This window comes from Rattus rattus, chromosome 16, assembly GCF_011064425.1.
Source record: "Rattus rattus isolate New Zealand chromosome 16, Rrattus_CSIRO_v1, whole genome shotgun sequence".
Classification (NCBI taxonomy): Eukaryota; Metazoa; Chordata; class Mammalia; order Rodentia; family Muridae; genus Rattus; species Rattus rattus.
Genome location: NC_046169.1, coordinates 200,143 through 221,765, shown reverse-complemented (window position 1 = coordinate 221,765; position 21,623 = coordinate 200,143). Strand labels below are relative to the sequence as shown.

Genomic DNA, 21,623 nt, shown 5'->3' with positions numbered 1-21,623 from the left:
AAGATATTACAATGAGATGACATCACCATGAATGTCAAAAAGAAAAATGTTTCCCTTAGGGTGGGTATAGAGGTGCAGGCCTGTAATCCAAGCAGGAGAATCAGAAATTCTAAATTCTAGGTGAAATTACCTTGGCTTATATGGCATTTAAGGTCAACCTGGTTTCCATGAGATCTGACACACTCCTGGTTTTCCTGTGCACCAGACACTCACTCTGTGTGTGTGTGTGTGTGTGTGTGTGTGTGTGTGTGTGTGTGTGTGTGTACTCAGATAAAACACATAGTAATTTTTAAGTGTTTATTTTTATAAAAATGATGCAGAACTTGAAGCTAAATACGAGGAAACAAAAGTTGCTGTAAAAATTGTATTTCAAGAAGATCCTGCAAGAGGATAGGTTGTGAGCCCTCTGGGTCATAATAATGGTGTTAAGCATTCTAATGTAAATATTCTACACTGTGACTTTTAGCTATTATACTTTCAAATTAAAACATTATTGTGTTGGAGCCAAGACCTATTCGAATACGAGATGGCCGATTTTCTTGTGGGGGTCCAAATGAAACAAAGAGTGGGAGTTTCAGAAAGTATAATTACTTTCTGAGAAACCATAGCAACCGAATTCCGTTAAACAAAATGTTTTCTCCTTTGAAGCCTAGTCTGATTTTTTTTTTTTTTTTTTTTTTTTTTCGGGGAGCTGGGGACCGAACCGGGGCCTTGCGCTTACTAGGCAAGCGCTCTACCACTGAGCTAAATCCCCAACCCCCCCTAGTCTGATTCTTTTGTCTCTTAAAAAGCCTGAAAACTGTTCACTCACCACAGAGGCTTGCGCATCCACCTGTGGACGCCAAGCACTCTTGTTCTTTTCCTTTAGTCGCGAACGCCAGAGAACGTCGCTTCCTTTACAAAGTTGGTGTTTCTTTAACTAACTTCCCCAACTCCAGGACTGGGAACAAGACTGAGTCTACGTTTGTGGCCAAAATAGCACAGGCGTCATGCAATGGACTCTGGAAGACTGAGTCTCGGTGGCACGAGATAAACTAGGATTGCAGGGAACGCCGGACTTCAATCCCATAATGCCCGGCGTGAGCCGCGGTGCTGCATGGGTAATCCAAGAGGTGGCGGGCCATCTTGTGTATGGAACTGCTCCAGTCTCGCGTCTCTTTCCAGCTCCGTTTAGTAGCTACGTTTTGGACGGTCTCTCGCCTTCCCAGAGGTTCGTGTATTCGCGGAAGTTCTTTTTGGGGGAGGACTTGGGGAGGAAGGTGGTGGAAGTACATACAGAGCTGTGGCTTGAGGTGAGCAAGCGTCCCGGTGTAGTTAAGGGAGGTATTTCCGGTTTCATCTGAGGTGAACGGCCGAGTTTTCACTGGTGGCTTGACGCGATTCTTTCTATTTGTGAGCGTGGAAGCCCCAAAAGAAACCTTTCAGCCTTCGAGGCCTCCCCGGATTCTTAGAAGGGATCTTGACGTTTTCCTTAGGGACGGAGAAGCTGGGACGCCTCTGTCCTGGCAGCTTGCCTAGGGGTCAGGAGGCCTGGGGGCCCAGGTAGGGTACTGGCGATGTTAGCGCACCCTCTGCTCTTCCTCCGGTATCTCTGACGTTAGAATGAAGAAATGGGAGGATGTGGCTGAGGTGGGGGCTGTTTCCGGGAAAATGGCTTTCTCCACAGTTGGAGCTTCCTTCATCTCTGCTAATGGCCTGTCTCCTTTATTCCCTACTTTGTGGGGTTTTAGTTTTGCTTCCAAGAGCAGGCCGAGTGAAGTACTGACTAAAAGAGAGCTTTTGGTTTCTTAACGGTTAAAAAAAAAAAGATAGGAGAAGCGAAGTTGTGATTTTTTTTTTTTAAAGGCATAGTCTCTCTAAACCAGGTTGCTATGGAAGCCACTTGTGTAGACAGCCCATACTGGACTGGAACTCTCCCATTGACAGCATTACAGGTTTGAGCTACCATGGCCTGTCAAGAGAAGTGTAATTTTAATTAAGTTAGTTTATTGACTGGGTCTTGGGTAATTGAACTTACTGTGTAGTCCAGGCTGGTTGTAAACTCCTGATCTTCCTTTCTCCATCTCCCAAACGCTAGTGTTTACAGTCATAAACCACCCTGCCTGAAAAGTGAACTTTTTAAGTTAGAGAAACTACTAGAAAAGTTGAATGTTTTGATTTTTAAAGTTTCCTGATTATTTTTCCTGAGCATAATTTGTATCGTCACTGAAACTCAAAACTTTTTTTTTTTTTTTTCAAATTATTACACTCAATTGGGAACTGCTTTTACACTACTTGAAAGGAAAAGGCCCCCAAGGCTGCATTTTAGTTGATCTGGTATTTGGATGCTAAAGAGAGATGATTGAAGTTTGGAAATTGAAGCTTATACTCCAAAAGACATGGTGATTTTTAAACAGGAAGGTATTCATGGTACAGTGTACCATAGCCAATTTAGAAACACATGTTCAATTCTGTATCTATACATACACATATAAATACACACAATATGGATTTAAGTTTCCAAATTTAGGTTCCTAAACTCTAGAGTGGATTGGTTAAAGATAGGCTTGTAATCTCAGCAACTCAGAAGGATGCAAAGTTCAGGGCTTCACTGTATTCTACAGAGTGGATTCAAGGCCACCCTTGTCAACTTCGACACTCTCACAACATGAAGAAGACATAGGCCATAACTCTGTAGTAGAGTGTTTGTTTAGCTTGCATGAGATCATAAGTTCATCTTCTGTACCTCCAAAAAATGAGGTGCACATATATTTTTAGATGATACTAACTTCAGACTCCTCCCATAAATTATTATAACAGAACTTAAAATACGTGATTATATGGGCTGGAGAGATGGCTCCGAGATTAAGAACACTGTCTGCTCTTCAGAGGTCCTGAGTTCAACACCCAGCAACCACATGGTGGCTCACAACCATCTGTAATCAGATCTAGTGTCCTCTTCTGGCCTGTGGGAATACAGGCAGGCAGAAAGCTGTATGGTATATACTAAATAAATAAATATTTAAGAAATACGTGATTATCCTAAAATTCGGGGTTGGGGATTTAGCTCAGTGGTAGAGCACTTGCCTAGGAAGCGCAAGGCCCTGGGTTTGGTCCCCAGCTCCGAAAAAAAGAACCCCCCCAAAAAAAAAAAAAAAATCCTAAAATTCCTCTCAAGAAAACACTTTTGTTTATATTTTTTACTCTTTTTTTTTTTTTTTTTTTTTCAGACCGCTGGGGACCGCCAACTACCACTGAGCCCCCAACCCTGTTTATATTTTTAGAAATATGTCCTAATAATTGTATGCTTTACTCCTCAGATGCCTTATAGTGAAATTGAAGCTAAGTTTTTGGGACCTGGAAAAGAACTAACAAGGGAACCATGTTATAAAAAGTTGAAATCAGCTGTAGATGATGGTGTTTTCCCCCATCGAGGTGGACCTGATAGTCACAGAATCCAAGAGAAAACTAAAAATAATAGGCTCCCTGTGGCCACCATTAACTTCAGAAGACGTGTTTGTCCTGGAGAAGACAAAACCAGTACAGATGTGTTAAAGCCTTTGCACAAGGAGATGCCTGGTGATAAAGTGGGTGGCACTGAACCCATTGGTTCACAAGCTTTGCAGGATGGAAAGCCTTCAGCACCAGCCAGGGATGATGAAATCTATAGCACAAGTAAAGCATTCATAGGCCCCATTTACAAACCCCCTGAAAAAAAGAAATGCCGTGAGAGGAAGAATGAGACAGCTACTTTCAATAGTATAGATAGCAAAAGAAGACAAGAGGAAAAACAAAAATTTAACTCCAAAAAATTGGAGATTGACACAGAGTTATCGCAGTTTTACAAAGAAATCGAAGAACTGGAAAATGAAAATGAAGCTTCCCAAGGCAGTTGTAAGGAACCAGAACCTTCCCAGGAACAGACTCTTCCTCATGACCAGGCCTGCAATACCTTAAAACCTGAGGGGGAAAGTAAAGATCTGAGCACTGTTCTTCAGTCACACTGTGGCTATCAAGCGTACCTGGAAGATGAACCAGACTATCCCTGTGATGAACAATTGATACCTGCATTTTGTGATACTTCATTTCCTTCCTTCAGGCCTGAGTGGCAGTCAGTACATCCTTTTGTCATACCCCATGATCCTCTGCCCAGTTTTAATTACTTTAATATTCAAAGATTTGGTACCCCACTACATCCACCACCAAGTGTTTTCCATGCGCGAGATGACGCTCGGTTGCAGAGTGGGTGTTACATAGACAGTTATCAGGACGGCTGGAGCTGTTTGACTTTGGATCAGAACGATGAGTACGCTAACTATGATGTGCCTGGCAATGTCCACCCCTTTGGAAATGGCTATGGTGTACAAGATGACAGTGTGAAGAATGGTTTCTGTGAAATCAGAGAGTGCTGGCAAGATCCTTCCATAGACATGCATAATGAAGCAGACAGGTTTGTGAACCAGTGCTTTCAAGAGGACAGGTTAAATAAATTGCAGAAATTACTTATTCTTCTGCGAGGCCTCCCCGGTTCTGGAAAAACAACATTGTCTCGGTAAGTACAGGATCCTGAGTGAATACTAGATTATTATTGCTTAAAAATAAATGACTTACCACTGATAAGTGCTTTTGTGTTTCTTGTAGGAAATCTTTTATGTGTTGTATTTGGGAGTGACATCTGACTGGAAATACTTTAAGAGATGTATAATAGTGGAAAAGGAATTGGTGTACATTTAGTTTCTCTTGAGAGCTTTAAAAGTAAGCTACATTAAAACAGTAACAAAAGCAGTGCTACTTAAGTAGCCTTTATAACTTCAAAAACAGCTAGATTCTACTAGAAAAGCTGGGCTTTGGTACTTTTATTTTTTAATAAATAATTTTAAGTGTTCTATTTTTAAATTTTTGAAATTAAGATACATTATTTAAGCACAATATTCAAACTCCATATCCAATACAGCAAAGAGGTTTGAATTATAACGTTCTCTTCTGATAATGGTGTGATCCCTGTGATTCATAGTTCTGAGCAAGATCATCACTTAAGGAACTTCTGGGTCACAATCACAGCCACATCTGAATTCCTGGTCACAGAGGCATGAACACACTAGGTCTTAGCCCTGGTTTATGCAAATGCTCCACAAAGTTATCCCACGATTAGCAAGGCCCACCACACAGCACCTCACTACTGCTGTGGGCACTGCATCTCTGTTGCCTGTAGCTTCTTTCCTTCCCTTTTGTTGGAAGCCGTGATTCCGCAGTTCACCTGGGATGGGCTTGATGCTTTTTACTTTCTGCTGATGAGCAAGTTTGCTTTCTTTAATAGGGGAGTAGGGGATGTTTATTTTCTTAGAATTTGAAAAAAAAAAAAGATAACCAAAGGAAAGGAATATTGAGTGTATTGATCATCATGCCATGTTCATGCCTGATTATGAGAGATTTACACACACACACACACACACACACACACACATTTTCATTCTGTGTTTATGGGTGTTTTGTTTCCATGTGCATCTGTGCACCATTTTCTGAAGACCAAAAATGCATCAGATCTCCTGGAACTAGAGTTAACAAACAGTTGTGAGTCACCATGTGAGTTCTGGGAATTTAACCCTGGTCCTTAGAAAAAGCGTCCAGTGTTTTGTTTTTTTTTTTTCTTTTTTCGGCACTGGGGACCAAACCCAGGGCCTTGCGCTTGCTAGGCAAGCGCTCTACCACTGAGCTAAATCCCCAACCCCGCGTCCAGTGTTCTTAACCACTGGGCTGTCTCCCTAGCCCTGTGAAATTGAGTTACTATAGTTTTAAATTTTTAGATTTATTTATTTTTATTTACATGTCTTCAGACACACCAGAAGAGGGCATCAGATTTCCTTACAGATGGTTGTGAGCCACCATGTGTTTGCTGGGAATTGAACTCAGGACCTCTGGAAGAGCAGTCAGAGCTCTTAACCGCTGAGCAGTTTTAAATTTTTATTTTATTTTATTTTTTTAAGAACCAGTTTTAAATTTTTAAATGTGTTGGATTGAGCACTCTGAATTAGTGGAGTTAGAACTGGTAGTGTTTTTTTTTTTTTAATTAATTTTTATTTATATGAGTACACTGTAGTTGTCTTCATACACACCAGAAAAGGTCACCAGATCCCATTACAGATGGTTGTGAGCCACCATGTGGTTGCTGGGAATTGAACTCAGGACCTCTGGAAGAACAATTAGTGCTCCTAGCCGCTGAGCCATCTCTCCAGCCCCAGAACTGGTAGTATTTTTATTGTGTTAGAAAATATTTCGTATTTCTAGTTTACAATTTAAAGACAGTACAGCACAATTTGTGTAACTGGAAAATAACTGTAAATTTCTTGCAGTTACATAGGATGTATGCTAATCAAGGTTTTAAAATGGTTATCACTGGGTAAAAAAATATCTGAAGAACTTATATTTACTTGTAATATGGTCTAAAGAAATAAAATTCCTTTGTATGCTCTAAAGAAATTTCTTTAGTAATGGTCCAAAGAAAATAAAATTTCTTTGGGACAGTGGTTCTCTACCTTTCTAATGCTGCGACTCTTTAATACAGTTCCTTATGTTATGACTCCCAGCCATAAAATTATTTTCATTATCACTTCATAATGAATTTTGCCACTGTTATGAATTGTAATGTAAGTATCTGGATTTTCCAGTGGTCATGGTGACCCCTGTGAAAGGGTCACTCAGTCCCTAAAGGGGTTGGGACCCACCACAGGTTGAGAGCCACTGCTTTAGACAAAAACCAGACATTCAGTTTATAATACAGATTTTCAAGCTAGATTATAAGCAATTTAAATTTTCTTTGTATTTTGATTCATGTTATTTAGGTAAAGATTTTGTAGAGAGTATGAAATTAAGACTCAGAAGAGTGAAGTTCTACAAAGAGACAGTGTTCTAGATTTTGACTACCAGAAAATAGTTAAGCTTTGAAAATTGGATAAAGTAAGTCTACTAGTTAGAACTAGTTAGAACTGAATATAGAAAAATATAACAACAGATTGGAGAATGTTGAAATTAAGCTCAGTAAAATTCCAAGAACACTTAAATGTAGTGAGAGATTTGGTAGAGGTAATTATGGGTATATTTGATTGGAGAAAAGGCAAACATTTAAGAATGGAGAGATGGCTCAGTGGTTAAGAACACTAGTTGTTCTTCCAGAGGTCTTGAGTTCAATTTCCAGCAACCACATGGTGGCTCACAACCATCTGTAAGGGGATCCTATGCCCTCCTCTTCTGGTGTGTCTGAAGATCACGGTGACAGTAATATTTTTTAAGAAAAAGAGTGGAAAGATGGATGCATGCTAATAAGTGCCATTTGTATCACAATTTTCAATTTGGAGAGTACACTGACCTGGAAGCTTGGTGAGATGGGTTATGCTTTCCTCTTACAGGAATAAAACCTAGAGGAAATAGTTGAGGTTATCAGAAACTAAGACCCCCCCCCCCACTGAGAAGCAATGAGATCAAAATGATAATATATTTTCCCCTGTGTTTCTATTTTTTAAAGGCTTTAAGTTTTTATTTATCCATCTATCTACTATATTTGAGTCTCAGTAGCCCTGTATTCATTTTTAGTATCTACTACATGTCAGGACATGCTGGACTACACAGTAAGTCCTAGACTACCTCAGGCTACTTAGAACAGAGATTGGTGGTTGATTTCTTTGGGGGGGGGGTGTTGTTTGTTTGTTTGTGTGTGTTTTTTTTGTTTGTTTTGTTTGTTTTGTTTTGTTTTGTTTGAGACATTGTCTCTATGTAGCCCTGGCTGTCCTGGAACTCACTATGTAGACTAAACTAGTTCAAAGTCACAGAAATCTGCCTGTCTCTACATCCCAAGATTAAAGGTGTATGCCACCTTATCTGGCTTGACCCCTTTATGTTTTTTTGGTTTTTTTTTTTTTTTTTTTTTTTTTTTTTTTTCGGAGTTGGGGACCGAACCCAGGGCCTTGCGCTTCCTTGGCAAGCGCTCTACCACTGAGCTAAATCCCCAACCCCTCCCTTTATGTTTAAATCACTAATCCTTGGATTGTTTGGCACAGAGTGTAAAACCTTCTGGTAAGAAATATTTTCATAGAAGTATTAACTTCAGAAACAAGTCTGAAGAAAAGAATGAAGAATTGTTAGATAAGAGCCCTGCAGATTTGGAAATTTAAATTAGTTTCAGTGTGATATAGTGAGTCCCATTCCTAGTAGTCTTTATTTCACCATCTCCATCCCTTTAGCACTGTTCACTCCTGCTGCTGATACAGTGGCTTATTTGAAGGTTGTTTTAAATGCCTTTTGTTTGTTTCTTCATTTTGAGACAGTGTCTCAGTATGGTAGCCTGAGGTAGTCTGGAACTTACTGTGTAGTCCCACTGTGAGTAAGGAGCTCTGGAACTCATGCCCTATGGTGCTCTCGCTTCCCAACTGTTGGCATTGCAGACAGGACACTAACTTTTTGAGGGTTTTATTTATCTTTGTGTTCTTAGTAATTTCTAAGTTTATATACCCTTTACTAAACTTTTCTACTTCGTGTTCAGTATCAGCTACACAAGACAGTATTATCTTTTCATTTATTGATGGCTGATCTAAGCCATTTTGGTTATAAGAAGGCAAAGGTTACTTGTTTCTGCAACTCTACCACCTGCTTGTTTATTATTATTATTATTGCTTGATTTGGGGGGTAAATATTATTGATTACTACTCCTACTTTTACTTGATCTTGATGGGGAGGGATACTTAGGGATAGACCTGAGCCTTAAGCACACTGTGCAAACATTCTACCACTGAGCTTTATCCCTAGCTAGCCCTTGTTTTTTTGAGATAGAATCTTCCAAGAAATCTCAGGCTAACTTCAAATTTGCCATGTAGTAGAGGCTGGCCTCAAACTTAGGAAGCTCTTTAGTACTCTGGGATTACAGGCATAAATCACTACACTTGGCTTGCAACTAGCTTTTAGTGAAAGTTTTAGACTGAATTCCAACACAGATGCTGGCTTTCGATACTTAGAACTAAGCAAAGGAGAAACACATTTCTTATAACCTTTGTAAGTGTGGTAGAGTGGGGGTTGCCCTTCCAGGCTACCTAACAACACTTTGACAGATTCATCTGAGGCACAGGATTCAAGGATATTTGATTAGAATTCTGTTACCATTATAGTTGTCCTTAGGTAAACAGAGTGCTCTGATCCATTATTTGGATGTAGAACCATTTAAAGACCAGGCCTTGGGTGTTATTTCTAGACAGGTAGAGTATAGATCCAAAGTTGTTGTTAAATTGTGCAAGGAAGAGGGATAGTTAAAATACTTTTATCTGGGGTTGGGGATTTAGCTCAGTGGTAGGCGCTTGCCTAGGAGCGTAAGGCCCTAGGTTCGGTCCCCAGCTCGGAAAAAAAAAAAAAAAAATACTTTATCTAATTGAAGTTCTTTTACTCTGCTTTTCACTTGTGAGGGTATTTTCAGAAATAAGCGGTCTAGGGTTGGGGATTTAGCTCAGTGGTAGGCGCTTGCCTAGGGAAGCGCAAGGCCCTGGGTTGGGTCCCCAGCTCCAAAAAAGAACCAAAAAAAAAAAAAGAAAAAAATAAGCGGTCTATTTCATCAAGCAAAATTTATGGTGTTTATGAAAGGTAGCAGGTTGTCGAAATACTTGTAACAGCTTTTAGTTTGTACATTTGGAGAATAGTCCAGGCTTAACTAGCAAGGGATATGATTTCTTTGATTATGCAACTGCCTAGGGTACAGCCTAATTATCCAAATGGTCTCATCTGTGCTAAAGTATTTTAAGGTAAATTATAACAATTGTGTTGAATATAATATATTTTATATTTAAAAATATTTATTTATTTATTTTATGCATGTGAGTACACTGTCGCTGTCTTCAGACACACAGATGGTTGTGAGCCACCATGTGGTTGCTGGGATTTGAACTCAGGACCTCTGAAAGAGCAGTCAGTGCTCTTAACCACTGAGCCATCTCTCCAGCCCCATATTTTATATTTAAATCTGCTCAGTATTGTTGTACCAGGCTTGGTAACAACAGCTGTAATTTGTTCTGACCCTCAGTGGAGGTAAATAATAATTACAGAAATTAGGATATACAGTGGTTTAGTAGACTTATCTCTTAGCATGTCCCTGGTAAATACTAGAACTAGATCTTTGCACTTTTAGAGGCAATTCCAAAACTTGCCTAAAACCATACTGTCTCCAGCATGGTAAGTGCCCAAGACATTTTTGCTGATGACTTCAGTCATTCATTCATTCCAGATGTCAGTGTGTAGTGCAAGGTGTACTAAAACTTGTGAATTTCCCATTAGTACTGCCATGTGTAGCTTTTGTTGAGGATTCTGAGGCAAGAGACTATTCAGTTGTCTCTTGGTATTTTGTTGCAGGCTCCTGTACAGGTATCAAACACCTTTGATACTTAAGGACATCATCATATTTACATAGGCCTTATACATACTCTCCCACGTGTGTACTTAGATAATCTGTGGATTCCTTAAAATGCCCAGTACAATGTAAATGCTATTAGTTACTGGTATTTTAGCACAGTTAGGAAAATGTTCAGTAATGGTATATTTAACAGATTTATAAAAAAAAAATATTTAAAATTCTACCTTCTATTGTAATGACATTCAAAAATGACTTCTAGATGGATAATGGACCAAGGTTAAAAAAGAAAATCTAGGGAAAAAGTTAAGGATTGAGGAAATATGGTAATCTGGGCTAGCAAGATGTCTCAGTGCTGTCAACCTGATGACCAGAATTTGATCCCTGGAACCCACATGTTATGTCCCCATCTCCCTCCACCCCATCCAACCCCTGCCCCCCAAAAACACAAAATAAATGTGGCTAGAGAGTAAAGAGTTGCTAAAAAATCCCTGATTATTTACAATCCAGGATATAAAAAGATGAAAGAACTTTAGAAAACAACTTTTTTTTTGTTTGTTTTAAAGATTTATTCATTTATTATATATAAGTACACTGTAGCTGTCTTCAGATGCGCCAGAAGAGGGCATCGGATCTCTCTACAGATGGTTGTGAGCCACCATGTGTTTGCTGGGAATTGAACTCAGGACCTCTGAAGAGTAGTCGGGTGCTCTTAACCACTGAGCCATCTCTCCAGCCCTAGAAAACAACTTTTAATGTTGACATTTTAATTTAAAACATTTACTGTGAGTGCTGTGCATGTTACCTTCTGAGGTAAAGGGACTTGAGGTTAAATATTTGAGGTGACGTGATTATCCTGTGTGAGCCTGGTGTAATCACAAAGCTTCTTAATTTGAATGTGGCAGGAAGGAAGGTCACAGACAAGCAGAAGTCAGAGTGGAGACTCCACTTTGCCCAGTTTGTACTAAGGGCCAAAGGCCCCACAAACCAAGATACTATGTCTAACCTGCAGAAACGAGAAAAGACAAGGCAGCTCCCTAAAGCTTGGAGAAAGAAGACGGGCCTGGCCACTTCTTGCAGTGAAACTGCTGATTTTCGAAGCTACGAGATGATAAATTAATGGTTGTTTTCAGATCATTGGTTACAGTAAAGCACTGTTTGAAAGTGACTTTTTTTCTGTTTTTTTTCCCCCTAACTTCCTTTGGGAGAGAATGGTCTTTATTGAACTCAATAGAAATACTTGTCTGTGGTCTTATAGTTCTTTATTCTTATCCGACAAGTATTAAGTAGATAGCCATCAGCACCTGGGTCAATACTCCTCTTCCAGGGTTTCACCTGTGTCAGGTTCAGCATCAGTGGTGCTCAACCTATGGGGTGAACTTCCACAGGGTCACATATCAGATAGTTACATTATGATTTATAAATTACAGTTATGAAGTAGTAACAAAGTAATTTTATGGTTGGGGGTTTTAAAGTTAAGAGCCACTGACTTGAGTGTTTTGGTCGTTTGAGATGGTAGCCTTGTCCGGCCTAGAACTCTAGAACTATGTAGGCCCCATGGCTCACCTGGAAGTTAGTGATCCACCTTAGAAGCTGGTAACCAAATCCACTTAGAAAACCTTACCTGCTGCTACGTATTGAACTCTGATGTTTGAGCTTTTATTATTACTTTCTGTGCTGGGCTTGTTTAATGCCAGACTATCAGTGTTTTGAGAATTGAATGATATTGACTAGATATATGTGAGACATATAAAGATGACTCTTGACAAAGTGTGATTTAAATGGCCACTAATAGTGTTTAATTAGTCCAGAATATTAACATTCTGAGAATTTATTTAGAATACCTGACTGGAGATAATTCTGAGTGTAAGGATTTCTAAAATACTGATGTTATTATTTCTGGTTCACATGCTTAGTATGGTATTCCCATCTCCCTAGATTGATAAGTGCTAATTGAATTTCCTGAATTAAATCTTCATAACCTAAGATGGTTGTTGAGTTTGAAAAGGATCCATGTACACTTCATGCTGTCTGGGAAGAAAATGTCTCATCAGGCTCAACTTTTGCTCATTATTTATATATTTAAGAAGTTCTTGATGGAGATTTGTTCATGTTTTTATTAGTATCTTAAAAACCATCTGTTAATAGGTTATAGAACCAAATAAAAGCATGAATCTAGAATGACAATCTAGATTCTGGTATTGTTGAATATAATTAGTTATGTGGTTAGTCATAATCAAAATATATTTTTGGGGTTGGGGATTTAGCTCAGCGGAAGAGCACTTGCCTAGCGAGCGCAAGGCCCTGGGTTCGGTCCCCAGCTCCAAAAAAAGAAAAAAAAAAAAGAAAAAAAATATATTTTTGAGTGATTGAGCTCTGGTTTTAAATGCTATTATTATGACATTTTAATTTTTAAAAAACTTTTTAGATTTTTAAAAAATTTTTTGTTAAGTGTTTTGCCTGCATGTGCGTGCCTGGTGTCCTTAGGTCAGAAAGAAACATTGGATCCCCTGAAACTGGAGTTAAACATGGTTGACATGAGTGCTAGGAATCAAACCAGAAACTTCTGAAAGAGGAGTCAGTGTTCTTAACCACTGAGCCATCTCTCTAGCCCCAACCTTTATTTTTTTTCCATTCACAAAATACTTAAAATTTTATCTTCCATGGATTTTTGAAACTAGGCTATTATACAAACTAACCAATGCCATTGTAGCATTTTATATGTAAATTTTCACTCCTTGACCCCACCCCAACTGGTTTCCTTCCTTAGTCTTTTCCAAAAAAAAAAAAATCCAGTTCCATTTCTCCATTTCTCCCAAAGAAGTACACAAGACAACCAAACATTCATTTTCATTTAGTGTGATTAGTATAATTTGCTCTAAAATAATGTAATACATTATAATCCTGTAACTAGAATTATGTTTGCCTATTTTGAGACATTTGTATCTATCACAACATTTTATAGGCTGTGGAGAGGAGAGTGGCATTTGTCCTGTTAACAGTTGATGTCCTGCCTTCTTTTAGGAAGTGCTCTTGACTCACCCCAGGACCTGCTTGTCTTAATCTCAAGCTGCTTCTCCACTGTCTACCCCTCCTGCACATCCTCACATTTCCTGGTTGCTGAACAGTTGAGAGGGAGGCGTGAAACTGCAAAATACTTTTGTTGGATCCAAATCCTTATCTTTCTGTGTTTTCCCTTTCTCAGGACACGCCCAGTGTCTCTGATTGTGGAGATCCTCTTGATAGTGAGAAGTTTCTGCTTTAGATTTCTCTCTCCTCATCATTCCTTAAGCAATGCTTGGTATAAGGTTATTTACATTGTTTTAGGTACTGTTGAATCATCCAGAAGTTATTTAAAGCACATGGAAGGTGTGTATAGGTGGTGTGCAAATACCACACAATTGTATATACAAGGCTTAAGCATCAGCAGATTTTGGTATCTGAAGGATCTCCCTTGCTAATACCAGGGAACAATTATAATTTCAAGAGAAACACTCTTTCCTTTGAGTTTACATAGTGTAAATTACTTGTACAGGCCGAGGTAAGTATAGTGTATTTGATTTTCTTTTGCTGTTTGTCTGTTTGTGGAATAATACTGTGATTGAATAACTAGAAGCTTCAGTTGGAACTGATGGTTTGGGATTCTGGATTCTTTTCAAATTCCATTGTTTGTCTTTCTGTTCATATTTCCTGCTTACTAATTATTACTGTAAAATGCTACCATTTTTTGTCTTTATTTTCCAGGCAGAGCTTACTTGTTAACTGACATGATCTGAGGAAACTTTATTTAGTATTCAGTGATTAATTTCATGTAACAATCTAAATTTAGTGTTATACTTCAGAGAATCATAGGTTGTTTTTAGTCTTTTTTTTTTTTTTAAGATAGATTGTTTGTTCATTCATTCATTCATTTATTTATATGAGTACACTCTAACTGTTTTCAGACACACCAGAAGAGGGCATCAGATTTCATTACAGATGGTTGTGAGCCATCATGTGATTGCTGGGAATTGAGCTCTGGAAGAGCAGTCAGTGTTCTTAACCACTGAGCCATCTCTCCAGCCCTTCAGTCTTATGTCTTGGGCTCTTTATTACTCTCACATGTGAGTCTGTATGTTTGTGTTTAATGGGAATGAGTTTGAAAGCTGTCTTTGGTCAAATACATTTTCCCAGATGGATGGCGTCCTTAATCTTACTTGGTCTTTAGGTTACTTATTCTTAATACCAGTTCACAGAAAGCTAAAGCAGGCATAGTTGTTAACTGATGTTATTGGAAAGCAATGCGTGCTGTTCTAAAATTACAATCAAATGCTGGATTAGTTTTCATTTCTGTGGTTGGATAGAGTGAAATATGAAGTGATGTTTAAAATCTGAACAGTCTGAAATCATGGGTTCCTATGCTGCTCTGCCACAGAACCTTAAGGAGTCAGTGCCAAGATTCCATTGCTAATTTGTTTGTCCCGTGGTTCCTTTGTCTGGTTTTAGATCTTATGATTTCTTTTGTTAACAGAATTCTGCTTGGTCAGAGTCGTGATGGCATCGTGTTCAGCACTGATGACTACTTTCATCATCAAGATGGGTACAGGTACAATGTTAATCAGCTTGGTGATGCCCATGACTGGAACCAGAACAGAGGTTTGTTTTGGGCCAAGGCTCCTGGGATGGAGTATTAACTACAAGTCGTATCTAGGTTTTATTTCTGCCTTACACTTTTAGCAGCTGAATGGCTTTGACAAACTGTTAACAGATTGGAGTCCTAATTTCTTCTTATGTAAGACATGGTAATGATTGTTCGCCTTCTCTGGTCAAGATTGTAAGATTGTGAATTTCAGTAGGCTGTTTTCTTCTACACCTTAGGGATAATTCCAAGGACTCTGATACCTTTGTTTTGTAGTGTAAAAGTTATTTCTACCCTGAATAATGCTGATGTCTTTAAATCTTAATAAAAATACCGATTTTAGTTTTGCTATACAGGTTGATACTAAAAGAACCCTATCTGATAATTTATTTTAGAAAACAGGGATCAGTTTCTTTATACCATGAGTGTGATTTTAATCCTGACAGCCCACTTGTATCAGGTGAGGGATTTCCCTCCCTCCTTCCCTCCCTCCCCCTTAAAAAAATTGCAGACTCCTTGGACTCAGACTGAAGATGCTACTTCAGTTTGATTTAGAATGAGACCCAAAAGCTGTGATCTTTAAACTTTTTCAATTAAAATTTTTTGTTTTGTTTTTGTTTCTGTGTAGCTCTGGCTGTCTTGGAACTTGCTCTGTAGACTAGGCTGGCCTAGAACTCACCTACCTCTGCCTACTGAGTGCTGGGATCAAAGGTGTGCACCACCACTGCCCAAGCAGCTCTGGTCCTTTAAAAATGTTTTCATTTTAAATATTTTATGTCTATAGACATTTTATCTGGCTGTAGATCCCTGGTACTGGAGTTACAGACAATTTTTGAGCCAGTAGGTATACCACAATAGAGAGCTGTGGGTGCAGGGAATTGAACCTACGTCCTCTAGAGGGGCAGCCAGTGCTCTTAACATCTAAGCCATCCGCCTTGCTCTAAGTTGTTTGTTTTTAATTTTCTAAATGATTATAATGTGCAGATCTAGAACTAAAAAACATATGTACTATAAGTTATGTTTAAAAAACCTACATTTAAGTTGACAAGATGGCTCAGTAAGTAAGGCAAACTAGTCTTTAAAATATGCCTGCCCTAAACATCTGTATTAAGTGCTTCCTTTTTGCTGAGACCCAATAGACAGCAAAAAGCAACTTAAGGTTTAAGAAGGGATACACGGGAGGCAAGGCATAACAGGAATGTGGTGCATCGTACAGGACTGGTATAGAAAGGAGTTGGACTGTCAAACCTCAAAAGCTCACCTCCAATGACCCATTTCTTCTAGCCATGCCCCACCTCTTAAAGGTACTTACTTTGGCCCTTTCAAACAGTGTTACTACCATCTAGGGATTGATTATTCAAACTGGTGAGCCAGTGAGGGGCATTTCCTCCTTCCTTTGTAAACAGGTGCATCCAATCCTTTGACATTGCAACACACCCCTGTCCTCTACAGCGTTCACTCTTGAGAACTGTGTGTATATGTATGTATGTATGTATGATTATTATTATTTTACAAAAAGTAAGCCTCATGGTATTTCAGATGAGTTTACAATTTTGTACTGAGCCACAAGTCATGGCGGCACTGAGCCACATGTGGACTGTACGTTATGTTGAATTTAGTGGTCTGGGTCCTGAATATCAAGAAAATTCTGTCTTTGCGTTAAGCTTTTATAATTTTTCTGAAGTTAATGGTTTTTTATCTGATATCCCTGAGGTATACAAACACTGCTGTCAATTAACAAATCACTATAACAATGCTTCTCCCCTCATAGTCAAGAGATGGTGTTGGTACAGAGTGATAGAGTTTAGACTTAAAGTTGCATTCTAGGGCTGGAGAGATGGCTCAGCAGTTAAGAGCACTGACTGCTCTTCCAGAGGTCCTGAGTTCAATTCCCAGCAACCACATGGTAGCTCACAACTATCTGTGATGGGATTTGATGCCCTCTTCTGGTGTGTCTGAAGAGAATGGCAGTGTACTAACATTCATAATAAATAAATAAATCTTTTATTTTTAAATGCTGCATTCTCCTCAGTCACATTCGAGAATCATGATCCTAAGAAATCACATGGTATCGAGCTACTTAATAGATGAAGTTTTACTTGTGAATAATGTCTTTCTTTTACACTAGCATTTCAAATGCATCACTTAAATCCTTTTTCATTTGTATTTATTATGTGTGTCTTCGTGTATGCATGCATGCATGTATGTATATATGCATGCATGTATGTATGAGGGCAGGAACACATGAGCCCAGTCTGTGTGAAGATCAGAGAACACTTTTCAGGAGTGATTCTCACTTTGCATCTTGTTATGACTAGGGTCCTCTTGTTTCTGTTGGTGTGTTCTGTAGTCCAGGCTGGCTGCACTGTAAGGTCTAGGTCTGTTTTTCTGTCTCTGCCTTTGTCTTGCTGTAGAGTTCTGGGACAACAGATGTGCACCATTGTCCTGCTTCTCTATCGAGCCATCTCTCGCACATCATTTATTTTACAGAAATGCCTACCACTCTGACCTATTCGTGCTTTATTGCTTTTCAGTGTTACACTTTTCATTTGAAAATTTTTTGGGGTTGGGGATTTAGCTCAGTGGTAGAGCGCCTGCCTAGGAAGCGCAAGGCCCTGGGTTCGGTCCCCAGCTCCGGGGAAAAAAAAAAAAAAAAAAGGAAAATTTTTTCTATGTAAGTTAATTTTTGCTTTCTGTGTCTTTATCACCTATATTTCCTGTTAATGAGATTAGGTCTAGGGGCTAGAGAGATGGCTCAGCAGTTAAGAGCACTGACTGCTCTTCCAGAGGTCCTGAGTTCAATTCCCAGCAACCACATGGTGGCTCACAACCAACTGTAATGAGATCTGATGCCCTCTTCTGGTGTGCCTGAATACAGAGACACTGTACTCATATACGTGAAATAAATCTTTTTAAAAGAGAGAGAGATTGATTGATTGAGGTTATTACATCTCGACTGAAAGCTTCAGTAGCTGTTAAGTGAACAAAATGGTCCAAGATGGTTTTTGTGGTTTGTTGGTTTGTTTGTTAAAACCAACATCTAGTCCAAAGAATATACCTGGCATGTCTTGTATTTCATGGCACTAATTAAAGAGATGCTACAGGTTTTTTTTTATATGCTTTTATTTCAGCAAAACAAGCTATCGATCAGGGGAGATCTCCAGTTATCATAGACAACACTAATACACAAGCCTGGGAAATGAAACCCTATGTGGAAATGGTAAGTAATAGACATGTGAGTTGTTATTTATTCTTAACAGATTTCCATATTCTGAAAACTAGGTTAGTCTGTGATCTTTATCATCAAGCTATTTTATTTCCCCTTGGCTTTCTAAATAAGTTTGTTGAGTTTTATAGTCTCTTAAAAAGAGAGAGAGAATGGTGTTCATGATGATTGAATGTGCTCCTCTCCTTAGTTACTCCTGGACCTGAAGATAGTAATTGGAAGTTGTCCAGTTATATAGCCCTAACATTTACCAAGAAGCATCTTTCTTGGTTGCACAGCCTTCTTGTTGTCAGATGAAACTTGTATCTGTGTGCCTTCTTTTCCTTAAGATTGTTCTCTGGGTTTTGTCTCCCCTCCCCTGTGTAGGCCATAGGAAAAGGATACAGAGTAGAGTTTCATGAACCGGAAACTTGGTGGAAGTTTGACCCTGAAGAATTAGAAAAGTAAGAGCCTTATTTTATTGAATCCTTATCTTGTTTCTTTGATTTATCTTTGCATGGTTAGGTTCTCTCTGCCCTTGCTTGTCGTCTTTGCCAGTTGGGACCAGGGACTATTTATTTTTTTAAGAGGAGCAAGTTTTTGAAGAGCTTTGCCTTGTCAAAGTTTACCAGTTATCTTTTGCTAAGTGTGCTTGGTTTTTTCTTAATATAAATTCTTTAGATAAGCTTATTGACTGACTATGTGACATTAGGGCCTTGCCATCATCCCTTCACCATCATGTCCCCTGGTGGGCCCCTCCGTCGCCTTTGTGCCTTGTGTTTTCATCTTGCTCTGGCTTTTCCATCTTCCCATAATTCTGTGCCAGAGCCTTGGCAGCCCAGCGTGTGGGGGTTGCCACACAGTTTCCTTCTGGAATGGTAATGTGGTGTGTTTAACTTGTCTTTACTCATCAGAATTGGGGGCAATATGCTGTTTCAGACATCTTAACATTTCTGCTGCAAATTATGACCAATCCTGTTAAGTAAGAGTCTGGATGTTCTAGTTTCTGTAAATAGGTTATTTTCTGCCCAAGAAAACAAAGGGTTTATGAGTTTTGTTTCTGGGCTGTTGAGAGGTTTTGTTTTTATATCATATTTAGTGAAGTAAGCCCAGAGTTTCATGCATGCTAGGCAAGCGTGCTTCAGATCCCTGTAGATTTCAGAACGAGAGGCCCGGGAGAGACTGTGGACTCCGGACTTGGAGCCTCGCTCTCGGCTGTGCTTGCAGTACCCTTCCCTTCACGCCACTGCCTGTCTCCTCACTCTTTCCTTTCCCTGCTCTGACTCCCTTCCTCTTCAGTACCAATTTTATTGAAGTATAGTTCATATACCTTACAACTTCCCCATTAAATAAAGTATACAATTCAGTGATTTTTAGTGTATTCATAGAACTGTAGAAATGTCAGTCCTCTTTTTAAACTGTCCTTTTCACTCTTTATCTTCCATCGAAGTTTGCCCCATCTTGCTTCAAAATGCTATTTTTTATTTTCTGCTAGTGTTTATAGAGCCCTCCTCTATGCACATCAAGCACACATTCTGCCATAAACTGTGTCTTAGCTTTCAGGCTCTTGTTCTGTGTGTGGAGCCCAAGTGTTTCTCCATCTTCCATTCCTTTAACTGCTCTCCTGGTGACTGGTGTGCTGTGAGCTGATGATGATACCTGGTGGGCACTATTTGCATACCAACTGTGTACTGCACTGGAAGTAGAAGAGATGGAGATTTAAACTAAAGACAGTTGAATCATGGCATGCAAATGACTGGGTGATTACACTGTCCTATAATTATGGCTTCATTTATGTTTGATAGACTGTAGTCATTAGAGTTTTGGTTGTTTTGTTGTTTTGTTTTGTTTTGAAATGGGTTTTTACTCTTTAGTTCTAGCTGTCTTGGACCTCACTGTGTAGATCAGGAAGGCCTCAAACTCAGAGATCCGCCTGCTCCATCCTTTCAAGTATGAAGATGTGAGCCACCATGCCTAGCACAATAATTTCTTCATATAAATTAGCAGCCACTTTATTTTAACTGATATGATAGTTTGAATTTTGGAAGAATTGAATAAAGTCAAATAGCTGATTTTGGCCCTTGTAGATTTAATCATATTTTACCAATTTTTTAAAATCATATTTCAGTTGTTGTGTTTGGGATTGAACCTAGGGTTTCAAGCATGCTGAGCTGGTGATCTCCCATTGACAAATTCCCCTATTCCATTTCCTGTCGATTTTTAACCTTGTATCTCTTTATTTTGCCCTTCCGTCTCTGTGGTTGCTCTTACACCTTTGATTGTAAAACATCAGATTAGGAGCAGGTGTGGTGGCACAGGCCTGTCTTATCCCAGCACCCAGGTCTACAGGGTGAGTTCTAGGACAGCCAAGGCTACACAGAGAAACCCTGTCTCAAATAAAACAAAATTAGATTAGAAAAGTTAGATGCATTTATGGCCTATTTCTAGAAAAAAATAGCTAGTAAAGCAGGAACAATGCTACAAATAGAGAAAGCCTGCTCCTATGTGTTGTCTCAAGGTCAGTCATGTAGTAAGAAACTATAAGAGTACATGACTTTTTTGTCCAGAACTCACATAAAGTTACAGGAAGAGCTAGGCTTAGTGCCCCATGCCTGTAATCCAGGCCATAGAGAGTCCAAAGCTGAATGTGACACATGCTCAGCCGTCACCTCCATATGACAACACAACTGTTCTCTCAGAACATTGTCAAATCCAGTTCTGGGGGAAGACCTGGTAATCTCTTACTGCTTACATTTTCTGGAAACTTTACCTTGTAATTTTTGCCTTGATATTATGGTTTAATTTTGCCCTTTTCCAGCTTACATGAACATGTGTAAATATGAGATCATATATTACGTATTATTTGTACCTAATCTTTCAATCAGCATCGTGCTTACTCCTAATAAGAAGGTTCTAGTAATAGAAAAGTCTTAAATAAAGCAGGAAAAGCTGGGAAGTGGGGAAAGCTGGTGCACACCTTCAATCCCAGCGCTTGACAGACACAGACAGCTGGATGCAGGTCTCTTGTCTACACAGTAAGTTCTCGGACAGCCAAGCTAATACTGAGACCTGTCTCAAAAAAACCTGTAACAACAACAACAACAACAACAACAACAGAGCTGCCTCAAAAACCCAATAATAATTAACAAGATTAAAAAGCGTCATAAAGTAACTGATATTTTTTTTTATTTTTTGATAAATATTAGGAAATCCATTTGTGTGTGTGTGTGCGTGTGTGTGTAACTCCCATAACACTATCTCATAATCATTCTTTTAAAATTTAAAATTTTTCTCTTTTAAAATGTTTAAAGAAATTGCATGATCGTATTCTTTCCCCTCCCCTCCCCTCTCCCAGATCCCACCCTCCAACTTCATGTTTTCTTTCTTTCTCTTTAACAGAACAAATTTTAGAAAACATCTTTTATTTTGCTATATGCCTAATG

At 39.0% G+C, this 21,623-nt stretch overlaps 1 protein-coding gene across 3 annotated transcripts in view; it reads left to right on the top strand.

The window, feature by feature from the left end:
* Positions 1–929: 929 nt before the first annotated feature.
* The window catches only part of N4bp2l2 (NEDD4 binding protein 2 like 2), a 62,352-nt gene continuing 41,658 nt past the window's right edge, over positions 930–21,623 (top strand). Inside the window, exons 1-5 of one of the 3 annotated variants that reach the window (XM_032886849.1) lie at positions 930–1,210; positions 3,300–4,531; positions 14,868–14,992; positions 18,107–18,195; positions 18,568–18,644. In XM_032886849.1, the coding sequence (XP_032742740.1) occupies positions 3,300–4,531; positions 14,868–14,992; positions 18,107–18,195; positions 18,568–18,644 (1,523 nt within the window). In that variant the 5' untranslated portion in view covers positions 930–1,210. The other 2 variants (XM_032886851.1, XM_032886850.1) reach the window with 2 other exon arrangements.